The sequence below is a fragment of the Oreochromis niloticus genome, linkage group LG20 (genome assembly GCF_001858045.2).
Source record: "Oreochromis niloticus isolate F11D_XX linkage group LG20, O_niloticus_UMD_NMBU, whole genome shotgun sequence".
NCBI lineage: Eukaryota > Metazoa > Chordata > Actinopteri > Cichliformes > Cichlidae > Oreochromis > Oreochromis niloticus.
Genome location: NC_031984.2, coordinates 14,609,384 through 14,622,115, shown reverse-complemented (window position 1 = coordinate 14,622,115; position 12,732 = coordinate 14,609,384). Strand labels below are relative to the sequence as shown.

Genomic DNA, 12,732 nt, shown 5'->3' with positions numbered 1-12,732 from the left:
ACGTGTTTCAAATGAATTCCATATTCTATTTGGTGTGAAATTTTAAGTAAGTATTATTTTTAAAAAGCACATCATATGCTGTACACTGGATAGAGATTAGAAGTGTGCATTTATTTATTTATCTTTTTTTGTGAGTTTTTTGTAATGAGTTGGAAGAAGTTAGACCACTGACCAAAGAGTTTTAAACACACAAGGGTCATGGAAAGTGAATAAATGTATGAGAATCCCAATTTAAAAATGAAAAATCATTAAGAAAAGGTTAATTTGACTTTAAAATGACAGCTTTGAATTTGAGCCACAGACAATTTGAGCTGTCCTTTATTTGTCCAAAAAAAGTGTCAAAATAAAGGATGCCTTTGAGGGCGTAGTGGCCCAGAAACAAGCAGGACAGCATAAAAATTAGAAATTTAAGAGCAAAGACAAATTTAAAGGTTAGCACCTCAGTGGATTTAGCATTTGTCCCTAGCCTACATCTCATTTCTCTGTTCTTCTTGTTCTCACCTCACTGCAAGCACTACAAGCTTGCAATATATCTGCTTCGTTTCTCATTAAAGATCACGCAAACCAACTGACCGTGAAACTGCTTGTTAGTCAGTTGTCTGAATAATTTTGAGCTTCTGAAAATGGAAGTCGTGTATAGAAATGGAGGTAATTCTTACACAGTTCAGTTTGGGCAAAATTTCTTGAATTAAAGCTAAAAGCCTGAACTTCGAGCGCATATTAATGGTTTGATTTAATATCTGCTGCAGTGATGTACAGAGGCAAAACTACAAAACTAACTGTAGCTTGTTGGTCTGGAAACTTCAGAAAATTAATTACATTGTCTCAAATTTAAGAAAGTGCCTTAAGCTATTGTTTTTTTTTGTTTTGTTTTGTTTTGTTTTGTTTTTTTCCCCCTAATGGCCAGTAGGAACTGACTCCTCTAGTCATGGAAAGAAGTCCTTAAAGTGTATGGAAAAATCATCTTACTGCTCACATGATTCCACAGAAGACTTACTAGCCATGGATGGTATGCTAACATGTTCGAGAGACTATGTCTGTAACATACAACCAGTACTGTCCAAAAGTGAGCAATTTTTTTTTTCTGTTGTTAATCTAATGATGCTGCCTGTCCACAAAGACTACAAATTAGTTTGTTTAGCTTGAGTTGTACGCTGATGTAGAAATTCTTAGGCTTCCCCTACATCCTAAATCCCAGTATAACCCCTGTTCCCCATGCTTTTGTTTCTGCTGAGTCAGGCTTTGGTACCTGGTGTACATTCCCATGTTTTGACAGAACAATTTTTTTTGACCAAAATACAGTAGATCAGTAACGTAGATAACCGTTGTTTCCTATAAATGTGGTGTACTAAAATTAATGTGTCGGTTCCAGTCATTCACACATGCATCTATTTATAATGTATAATGCAAAGCAAATTTTGTCACTGACTCAAACAGTAGTAGGACAGGCCTAAACAAACGGAACAAACTGAATGATGCAACAAAAGGGGATCAAAAGGGGAGGGGAGAAGCAAGGGGCCTAGAAAATAGAAACAGCGGACTGGAGGTAATGTTCAAGATGGAAATGGTCAGCAGCAGTACTCAAGTAGGTTGTGGCATTTAAACAACGTTCAGTGTGCCAAGAAAATATGCCCACACATTTTTTTTTTTGTTTTTTTTTTCCCACTCTCCAATTTTGGTGAGCACATACAAATTATATCCTCAGTTTCCTGTTCTTAGGTGATATTAGTGGCGCCCACTGTGGTCTTCTACTGCTTTAGCCCATCTGCTTTGAAATGTTGTGTGTTCAGAGATGCTCTTCTGTTTACCTTGGCTATAACATGTGGTTATTTTAGTGCCTTCCTGTTAGGTTCAAGCAGTCTGGCCATTTTTCTCTGAGCTTTCAACACATCAACATGTCATTTACACCCAGGTAAGTGCTGCTCATTGGCCGTTTTCCTTTTTTTCATCTCTATAAACTCTATAGATATTTTGCTGGAAAATCCCGGTAGTTGAAGACAGCAGTAATGCAACATCCAAGTATGCCAACTGCAATCAAAACCACAAAAATGAAGATTCAGTTTTGGTCGGATTAAGATCTTGTTTTGTTAAACAGTGTTGTTCAACAGTATCTGTTTGATCTTTTTAAAAATTCAATAATGTTAGCAAGATCAAATATTTTCTTATTTTAGTGTTTGTATGGGATGTTTTTGATTGAAAACAAAGATGATGCCATCCTTATAACTGTAACTTCTTATTGATTGTTTTATTAGTCGAGACAGTATGGGTTGTTTTGGGCACATACATGTCTTAAATATTCACTGTCAGAGATGACATTCCTGTTAATTTAACTGATGATTCATAAAGTTCATTTAAAGTTTATTTATTTCAATAAACAGATCAGCACTTCTGGCTTCTTTCATGCTTCAATTTTTTTCATACTATATCCAGTCTGTATGTTTGGCTCTGTTCAAATTTCAGTGTGGAACTGAAGTGTGGGATCTTTCATCTTCTTCTTGTAGTCTTCGTCAAAAACTTCATTCTGAGCGACGGTGAAGTGGTTCTTCCAGTCGCCAACCTTCCCTGCAGAAAAAATAATAATTCAGGTATTTTTCCTAATGTTACCAAATACATCCCATTACTGTTCACTGTACCTTTTCTCATGAAGGGAGAAATCTTGAAATCCATAACCGGGAGTGTAGAATAGTTGGCCATCTCATTCTTTTTCATCTTATCAAACTGGACTCCACCTGAGATCATTTTCCTCTCCTCGGCTGAACGAGACAAACCGAGGAAGCTGCAGAGTTTGTCTATTTCCCGTTCAGTGTCCTGGAAACACATCATGGAATTAATCGCGGCATTAAAACCGTCTGGATGAGAGCATGAGAACATGCAGAAGAAAGTGCCAACAAAGAAATCAGATTACCTCAATCATATCTTCATAGAACATGTAATGAATATTTGAGTAATTCTGTTTCTTCTTCCACCAGCCATTCACATGGTCATACCAGGAGCCAAACACCACTAAGATCAAAGAACAACACTTAAGCAATGAGAGGAAAATATCTACACCTTACGCTAAGGATAACTGTATTATTTATGCATACTTTGTCCTTCCAAAAATCTGTGGAAGTAGTTATTCCATTCACCAGCCTCTGGCTGAATCGCAATCATGCGATCAAAGTGGAAAAAAGACACCATGTTGTCCTTTGCATTGCGGGCTACATAAACGATCTGCAGAAGATGGAAAAAAGAAATCTTAAACTTTTACCAGAAGTAGACACTTTGGAGCTCCTTATTAGGCTTAAAGGTTCAAGTTATGCCTGACATGTTGCCTTAGATTGCACTGTTATCAGAACTGTTATCAGCTTCTTGAAAAACAGCACACAGGTTACTGTACCCTGCAGTTTTGCTCCCAGAAGGACTTTGGCACAAACTGGACAGGAAAATGTGTCTTAATGAGTCGAGGGGTGGTGGGCAGCTTGTCTGCCAGGTCTTTCCCTGCATGGGGGGTGAACATGGAGTAAGGAAAACGTTGATATGGGAAACAGGTAACATGATAACATAACCATAGTGATATGACTGATTGGTAACCTAAATCCAAAGATGGGATGGCAATCTCCAGGAAGGGTACTCTCTCATAGATGGGGATGTTATTGTGCCTCTCTGGACACGTCTGACCAAAATACAGCAGGTCAAGGATCTGGGAGACCCATGTAGTTCCTAGAACGAGAGAGAGAGAGAGAGAGGCAAATAACTTGATCCCAACACTGACCTCTATACACACATTTTGATGAGCTATAAAGTTTGTGCACCTTTGTTGGACTGACCTGCTTTGGGATATGTTGCAATAAGTATATCATCTGGTCTGGCCTGAAAGTTCTGAACATTCTCCCAGTTGTCTGTAAAATAGTGAGTCATCGAGACTCCATGGAAATCAAACAGTTCTGGTCTGGTTGACAAAATTGCCTTTTGGGGAAAAAGAGAAAAGAAAAAACAGACATCTGAATGTGTGAACAGCAACTGCAGGGATTTGATTGTGGAGAAGAAAAAGAGTAACAAGTGTTGGCAGTTGTGGGTAGTGAAGTCAAGTAGTGCTTCAAGCTTATTTCTACAAGTCCTCTATAAAGAGAGTGATACAACAAATGATTAACAGCCTAAAAGCACTTGTGCTTATAGATCAAGTCTTTGGTTGAATCAATAAAAACACTGGGGCCAAGTGACAAAAAGAAGGTCTTAAACTTTCACATATTGTAAAATGAATTGATTATCAATTGCTCCTACATGCATTCAAGCTACTTTCTTTGTTAATAGCTCAGAATTACATGCTTAACAAATAAAAACTCCATTAAAGGAAACCAAACTGTAGCCAAAAAAGATACTAAAAAAGTTTTGTTTAGAGATATCATACATACCTTTTCAGGGTTAAGGGACATGTTCTGGGTTCTGCCTCGCTTCTGAATGTATTACTCCCTGACCAGCTGAGTGTTTTCTCCCAAACGTCTGGTTGCGAAACACACCACTATCAGCATATGCGAGCTTTCCGTTGCGATGTGAAAGTCCAGCCCTTCCCTCTTGTTCATACAAACCCAAATCAGAAAAAGTTGGGACAGTATGGAAAAGTATAGAATATAGTGATTTCTAAATTTACTTTGCAGACGATATGAACACAACGTGTTGTCATGTTTTGTCTGGTCAACTTTATTTAATTTGTAAATATAAATCCTTTCCTTTCATTCCGACCTGCAGCACATTCCAAAAAAGGATCCAGTTTTGGGGCATCAAGTCATGGGCCTTCTTGTAGTCAATCCAAGCGGTGCACAGGTTGTTGAGCCAGGCTTTGTAGTCTCGGCTGCTCTGTCTACCAGTAACTGGTGTTTCACTCCACTGATATTGATACTCGTGCCAATTCCTTTCTGTGCCCGCTCATGTATTGAGCCATATGCCTATTCATCTTAGCTGCTATGATGCCTGACAGGAGCTTCCATGTTGTACTGAGGCAGGTTATTGGCTGGTAGTAAGATGGGACCGGTCCATTCTGGGGATCCATGGGGATCAGGACTTTCTGGCCTTAGGACTTTCTGGCCTTTCTGACACCAGACGCCATTCTGGGTCTCTCTCATTGACTAGCAGCTGGTTCATTTGTGCTGCTAGGAGTTCATTGAGTGCAGTTGGCTTCTTTAGCCAGCAGGCGTTAACCATGTCCAGGCCTGATGCTGTCCAGCTCTTCATACTTGAGACCCTTTCTTGGATGTCAAGCACTGTGATGGTTACTTGACCCTGTTCAGGGTAACAGCTTCCCCAGACCCTGTTTAGGGAGGTTGCTGTGATCTGCTCTTAGATCCACGAGCCACTGAATATTGTTGTTATACATAGCATCCTTGTCCCATATGTTCTTCCAGTATTACTCTGTCTCCAGACTTGGTAGTGCTGCTGTTCTCGTATTGTTCCCATGCCACTGAGAATACACCCTGGATGGTTCTGTGGAGAGCAGCTGGTTTATTCTCCTGCCTTCTATATCTCTGGTATACCTATTCAAGCGGCTGGCCAAGGCTGTGTGAGTCAGACTTGACCAGCACCTTTCACCAATGGCCACTCTGGAAAAGGAATCAGTCCAGCCTTCTCCAGGAGTTTGGTTCCAGGACCCTTATGTCGAGGTGAACCCAACTATATCTAGTTATCTAGGTTTCTTTCCTGCTAGCAAGACAGTTCACTTCCCACAAAACAAAGTCTGTGATGCTCTGGGGCTGTCAATATGCCTAGCCCTTGCCTTTGCCTGCTACTCAGCTTACACTGACCTTGGCCCTGGTGCCTGTCATTGTGCATGGTAGGCCCACAGGATGGTGGATTCATACAGTGGCTTGCAAAAATATTCGGCCCGCTTGAACTTTTCCACATTTTGTCGCATTACAGCCACAAACATGAATCAATTTTATTGGAATTCCACGTGAAAGACCAATACAAAGTGGTGTACACGTGAGAAGTGGAACGAAAATCATACATGATTCCAAACATTTTTTACAAATAAATAACTGCAAAGTGGGGTGTGCGTAATTATTCAGCCCCCTGAGTCAATACTTTGTAGAACCACCTTTTGCTGCAATTACAGCTGCCAGTCTTTTAGGGTATGTCTCTACCAGCTTTGCACATCTAGAGACTGAAATCCTTGCCCATTCTTCTTTGCAAAACAGCTCCAGTTCAATCAGATTAGATGGACAGCGTTTGTGAACAGCAGTTTTCAGATCTTGCCACAGATTCTCGATTGGATTTAGACACCAGACAGGTCAGGGATAAAGTTATTGAGAAATTTAAAGCAGGCTTAGGCTACAAAAAGATTTCCCAAGCCTTGAACATCCCACGGAGCACTGTTCAAGCCATCATTCAGAAATGGAAGGAGTATGGCACAACTGTAAACCTACCAAGACAAGGCCATCCACCCAAACTCACAGGCCGAACAAGGAGAGCGCTGATCAGAAATGCAGCCAAGAGGCCCATGGTGACTCTGGACGAGCTGCAGAGATCTACAGCTCAGGTGGGGGAATCTGTCCATAGGACAACTATTAGTCGTGCACTGCACAAAGTTGGCCTTTATGGAAGAGTGCCAAGAAGAAAGCCATTGTTAACAGAAAACCATAAGAAGTCCCATTTGCAGTTTGCCACAAGCCATGTGGGGGACACAGCAAACATGTGGAAGAAGGTGCTCTGGTCAGATGAGACCAAAATTGAATTTTTTGGCCAAAATGCAAAACGCTATGTGTGGCGGAAAACTAACACTGCACATCACTCTGAACACACCATCCCCACTGTCAAATATGGTGGTGGCAGCATCATGCTCTGGGGGTGCTTCTCTTCAGCAGGGACAGGGAAGCTGGTCAGAGTTGATGGGAAGATGGATGGAGCCAAATACAGGGCAATCTTGGAAGAAAACCTCTTGGAGTCTGCAAAAGACTTGAGACCGGGGCGGAGGTTCACCTTCCAGCAGGACAACGACCCTAAACATAAAGCCAGGGCAACAATGGAATGGTTTAAAACAAAACCTATCCATGTGTTAGAATGGCCCAGTCAAAGTCCAGATCTAAATCCAATCGAGAATCTGTGGCAAGATCTGAAAACTGCTGTTCACAAACGCTGTCCATCTAATCTGACTGAGCTGGAGCTGTTTTGCAAAGAAGAATGGGCAAGGATTTCAGTCTCTAGATGTGCAAAGCTGGTAGAGACATACCCTAAAAGACTGGCAGCTGTAATTGCAGCAAAAGGTGGTTCTACAAAGTATTGACTCAAGGGGGCTGAATAATTACGCACACCCCACTTTGCAGTTATTTATTTGTAAAAAATGTTTGGAATCATGTATGATTTTCATTCCACTTCTCACGTGTACACCACTTTGTATTGGTCTTTCACGTGGAATTCCAATAAAATTGATTCATGTTTGTGGCTGTAATGTGACAAAATGTGGAAAAGTTCAAGGGGGCCGAATACTTTTGCAAGCCACTGTATGATCTCTTGAAGCTGTGCCTGAACAAGCTCCATTAATCCAGATCCAGTCACCAGAGTCTAGCTGGCAAGCTTCCCTTCCCAATCTGGCTTCAAGAGGGAGCCTTGATTTCCCATGGTGAGATTATACGGTGCAGCAATTTCCGTTTCATTAGCATGTTTTGAATTGCTCTTAATCTGGTACCTCCCTTGTGACGAATTTCTAATGGGAGACCCTATTAGACAATACTGCTCCCAGGGCCAGAAGAAAGATCCCCTGTAATAAGGTGGTGGTTAATTAGAAGCTGTTTATTAAAATGGCTTATATTAATTTGTCTTTGTTTGTATATGATTTTGTGATATCTTTAGGTTAAATATAAAGGGGTTTTAACATGCCTGGCCATGTTGTCACTCAAACAAAATACAGGTACAGGTGTACTACTCAAACGGTGCATTTTACATTTATATTTTATATTTAGTTTATAAATAGTATTGACTAATTAAAATATGATAAGTATAGTTGTATTCATTTTGTCTTGGGTAAACCACATTCTCAAAACTCCCCACACAGAGGAATTCATATTGATTTTAGCTACACAAACAATACATTGTTGCTTGTTTGGTATTTTTTGACAGAACAATGCAGATTTTTACCTGGATGTAAAATGTAACTAAAACTGAATAAGATCAAATAGAAAACCCTGCAAAACAAGTGGACCAGTCATTCATTACCTTTTATTTTTTATGCCTCACATGTAACACACAGAGAATAAAAAATGGGCTGTTAGCACTTAGTAAAAAACTTCAAAATAAACTTTCGTACTACTATATACCTTAGACATTTTAATGTGCACACCAACTTTAGTTTCAGTATTGCAGTACAGTGTTACTGGTAATGTCCAATACTTTTTTGTTTGTAGTGACATAAATATTCACTTTCAAACATGAAACGCCTTTTAATTTGTGATTAATAATATAAAGCACATTTAGATAAAGATTTTGATCAAGTCAATCAGTGACCCTTTTTGCACACTATATGTCTGGTTCTGTTCAAATTTCAGTGCGGAACTGAAGTGTGGGATCTTTCATCTTCTTCTTGTAGTCTTCATCAAACACTTCATTCTGAGCTACGGTGAAGTGGTTCTTCCAGTCACCAACCTTCCCTGCAGAAACACAGATACAAATCAATCAGGTATTTTTCCTAATATCACCTCATGCATCACAATATTGTTCACTGTACCTTTTCTCATGAAGGGAGAAATCTTGAAATCTAAAATGGAGAATGTGGAATAGTTGGTCATCTCATTCTTTTTCATGTTATCAAACTGGACTCCACCTGCGATCATTTTCTTCTCGTCAGCTGAACGGGACAAACTGAGGAAGCTGCAGAGTTTGTCTATTTCCCGTTCAGTGTCCTGGAAAGATAGATAAGAGTTAAGTATTTGGAGTGGGGATGCATCTAAAAGCTGCAGGACAGTAGCTCTCGAGGACTGGAGCTGGAGACCCCTGATCTAATGCATACCACATTATCTATCAAACATAGTGGAGATGATATTTTGGCATGTATAGCTGCCAGTGGAACAAAGTCACTGCTGTTTATTGATGATATGTCTACTGATAGAAGTAGCAGAATGATTTTTGAAGTGCACAGGGCTATACTATCTGCTCAGATTTATCCAAATGCTGCAAAACTGATGAGACAGCACGTCATAATATAAACAAATAACAACTCGAAGCAACCCAGAGATTTCTTAAGAGAAGGATAGGGGATAGTCTTCAGTGGCAAAGTCAGTTACCTGCTCTCAATCCAATAGAGCATGCAGTTTAGTCACTGAAGACAAAACTGAAGACGAAGAGACCCACACACATGCAGCACCTGAAGGTGGCTCCAATAAAGGCCTCGAAGTACATCTCAAAGCAAGTCCATATAGTTATAACTATATTAGTGTGTCCAGTTATTTTTAAGCTTAAGCAAACTGACTGCTTGATTTAACAGCCTTTCTGGCGGTACACAGAGGCAAAATTACAAAAGAATTGTGACATTGTCCAAATACTTATGGACCTAACTGTATCATCACAACATTACAACCATCATTACAGCATTATAAGACACTAAATGAGAGCTTCAAACAAGTAGCATAAAGAGAAAGGGACTCACAAAGGAATGTATTACCTCAATCATATCTTCATAGAACATGTAGTGAATGTTTGAGTAAGTCTGTTTCTTCTTCCACCAGCCATTCACATGGTCATACCAGGAGCCAAACACCACTAGGGCCACAGAAACAGGAAAATAGCAATCATGCAGTAACTGAAAATAACTTTAATATAGTATTTTATGCATACTTTTTCCTTCCATGAATCTGTGGATGTAGTTGCTCCAGTCTCCAGGATCTGGATGAGCCATATTCATGCGATCAAAGTGGAAAAAAGACACCATGTTGTCCTTTGCATTGCGGGCTACATAAACGATCTGCAGAAGATGGAAAAAAGAAATCTTAAACTTTTACCAGAAGTAGACTCTTTGGAGCTCCTTATTAGGCTTAAAGGTTCAAGTTATGCCTGACATGTTGCCTTAGATTGCACTGTTATCAGAACTGTTATCAGCTTCTTGAAAAACAGCACAGCACATAGACAATCTACATAAGATTTTAAAAAAGGAAAAGGGAAAACAAACTCTTAACTCAAATGAATCTCAAATTCTCTTGGTAGGCTTCAAGTTGAACTTAAACCCAGTGTAAAACTGCACTATTATCGGTATTATTATCATCTTCTTGATAATACATTGAGCTGATGCAAACAACAGACAGGAAAATGCAACCTTGCAGTTTTGTTCCCAGAAGGACTTTGGCACAAACTGGACAGGAAAATGAGTCTTTATGAGTCGAGGGGTGGTGGTGAGCTTGTCAGCGAGGTCTTTTCCTGCATGGCGGGATAAAAATGAAAAAAACACAAGTTTGACTGTGTAAAATGTTAATACCAACTAGCCAACGGTAACAGAGCGATATGATTTTAACCAAGTTTGAGGAAAAAGAGGCCAACAATCCATAATGGTTTGTAAATGTTTGTGTAAAATTGGTAGATTTGATCAAAAACCTGAAACCAAAGATGGAACGGCAATCTCCAGGAAGGGCACTCTCTCAAAGATAGGGATGGTTTTCTGTCGCTCTGTCTGACCAAAATATAGCAGGTCAAGGATCTGGGAGACCCACGTGGTTCCTAAAGTGAGAGGGGGAAGTTAACATGACCCCTACACTGACCTCTATGCACACACCTTGATGAGCTGTAAAGGTTTATACCTCTTTTTTGGACTGACCTGCTTTGGGATATGTTGCAATAAGTATATCATCCGGTCTGGCCTGAAAGTTTTGAACGTTCTCCCAGTTGTCTGTGAAAATGGGAATCATTGAGACTCCATGGAAATCAAACAGTTGTTGTCGAGAAGGTAAAACTGCCTTTGGGAAAAAAGCAAAAAACATATTTTTTTGAAAAGTCTGAATGTGTACTTAAATTCACTTTATTGTCCCAAAAAGGACACTTGTTGTGCGTCAACTCACATGATTAAAAACAACAATAAATCACTTATAATGCAGTTAACATGTACATAAATAAATAAAAAAACACACACAGAGAGAGAATATAAAGCAGGGAAAATATTGTTTGCAAGTTATAAATTTCATTCATAGTATGAATGCAGATGGTACAAATTAAATTTTACATTGGTTACAATGGCTGACTGTTTCTACAGAGTGAGGACTCTTTGCTTGTCTACTAACCAGTTAAATGTATAATGAAAATACCACTCAGCTGCTCTCAGGCTTGTTAAAGTTTCCCTGAAATATTATGAGGACCAGGGCACTTGCTGTCTTTATCAAGGCTGAGAAATCAATGTAATGTAATCAGGTACTGCAGTGGAAGAGACAGCAGTGTTGCCATCTGTGGGTAACGAAGTCAGATCATGCTTCAAGCTGTTTTATACAAGTCCTCTTTAAAGAGAGAGTGAGATCACAAATGGTTAACAGCACAAAAATACTTGGTGTGCTCAGAGAGGAAGTCTGGCTGTGCTCAACAAAAACACTGGTGCTGATTGATTAAAATAACCCTCTGACTTGCAAAATAAAATGAACCCACATGGCTCATGCATGCATTTACACCACTTTAACTGATAAATCCATTGTCACTATCTTAGCTCCACATGCTTAACAAGAGACAAACACCATAAAATTAGAGCAAACTCTAGCTGAAGCAACAACAACAACAAAAACAGTTTGGTTTAAAGATGTCAGGCATACCTTCTCAGGATCGAGAGACATGCTGATTGCCGGTTTATGTCTGGTTACTTTTACTGGGATTTTTTCTCTTATTCACAACTTCTGATTACATAACACACCACAGTGAGAGCGGGCCCTCTGCCAGGAGAGAACTGAAAGTCCAGCCCTTCCCTGATTTCCTGATCCTTTTGTTGGGATTTTTGTTCCCATTTGTTTTTTCAATTCTAGGATCTAAAGTGTGTCAGTGAAAACATTACTCATGCATTCAAAGCACTTTATTTGGTATGAAATTTTAAATGGACAGTATTGCAAATGCACGATATACAATACATTGATTAGAAGTTTGGATGACGTTACAGTAATGTTATCATATGACCACTGAACAAAAAGCAATGTCATGCAATGACAAAGCTTTTTATTTATGACTGTAAAGAGTTTTAAGAGAGGGAACAAAGTCTTTCAAATCCAACATAGCTGTGAATAAAGAGAATAGGGTTTCTGGCTGAGTTCATCTACTTTCAAAACACATCAAGGAGAGTAAAAACATTTCTGGGCTTGTGGTCTTTATCAGCATTATTGTTCCAGTTTAGCAGTTATGCTTAACTACTTTCGCAAGTATTAAAAAAATAACAAAAATCTCCTGCATGAAAATGCCTGAAATCATGTTTTATGCTTACATTTTTAATATGAAGACAATAGTTAGAACATCAGTATAATAGTTACTGTAGTGACAAACAATAAGTCATTTTTTGCAGGTCAGTTTAATGGAACATATTAAAATCACAAACATCAAAATATAATCTTTGAAATGTAAACATAAAACCAGAATTGATGTCAGACTGTATAATCAGAACTGCTCCCAACAATCATAGATGTTTACATCTGCGCTGTAACTGCAATAAGTTAATCAACCGATTCGCACTACAACCTGGTTTGCCTCTTATCTGTAGTTATTTAATTTAATAACTGTACAGTACTCTGTTTATAGTAACCATTGTCCTTAATGTAA

The 12,732-nt window shown here is 39.2% G+C and overlaps 2 protein-coding genes across 3 annotated transcripts; both read right to left on the bottom strand.

Moving 5' to 3' along the window:
* Window positions 1-2,217: 2,217 nt before the first annotated feature.
* On the bottom strand, window positions 2,218-4,545 carry LOC100712519 (cytosolic sulfotransferase 3). 2 transcript variants are annotated; one of them, XM_025901844.1, is made up of 8 exons: window positions 4,395-4,544; window positions 3,810-3,948; window positions 3,574-3,702; window positions 3,380-3,480; window positions 3,087-3,213; window positions 2,906-3,003; window positions 2,634-2,808; window positions 2,227-2,562 (listed from the first exon to the last, which is right to left on the bottom strand). In XM_025901844.1, the coding sequence occupies exons 1-8, from the start codon at window positions 4,413-4,415 to the stop codon at window positions 2,450-2,452; spliced, it is 903 nt and encodes a 300-aa protein (XP_025757629.1). In that variant the 5' UTR covers window positions 4,416-4,544; the 3' UTR covers window positions 2,227-2,449. The 2 variants fall into 2 exon arrangements, with proteins under 2 accessions (XP_025757628.1, XP_025757629.1); XM_025901843.1 differs by having other exon boundaries at window positions 2,218-2,562; window positions 3,380-3,702; window positions 4,395-4,545.
* Window positions 4,546-8,167: 3,622 nt separating this feature from the next.
* Window positions 8,168-11,895, bottom strand: LOC112841740 (cytosolic sulfotransferase 1). The gene is made up of 8 exons (XM_025901849.1): window positions 11,745-11,895; window positions 10,769-10,907; window positions 10,549-10,671; window positions 10,274-10,374; window positions 9,799-9,925; window positions 9,626-9,723; window positions 8,693-8,867; window positions 8,168-8,615 (listed from the first exon to the last, which is right to left on the bottom strand). Exons 1-8 carry the CDS (start codon window positions 11,763-11,765, stop codon window positions 8,503-8,505), a joined length of 897 nt encoding a protein of 298 aa, XP_025757634.1. The 5' UTR covers window positions 11,766-11,895; the 3' UTR covers window positions 8,168-8,502.
* Window positions 11,896-12,732: the final 837 nt, after the last annotated feature.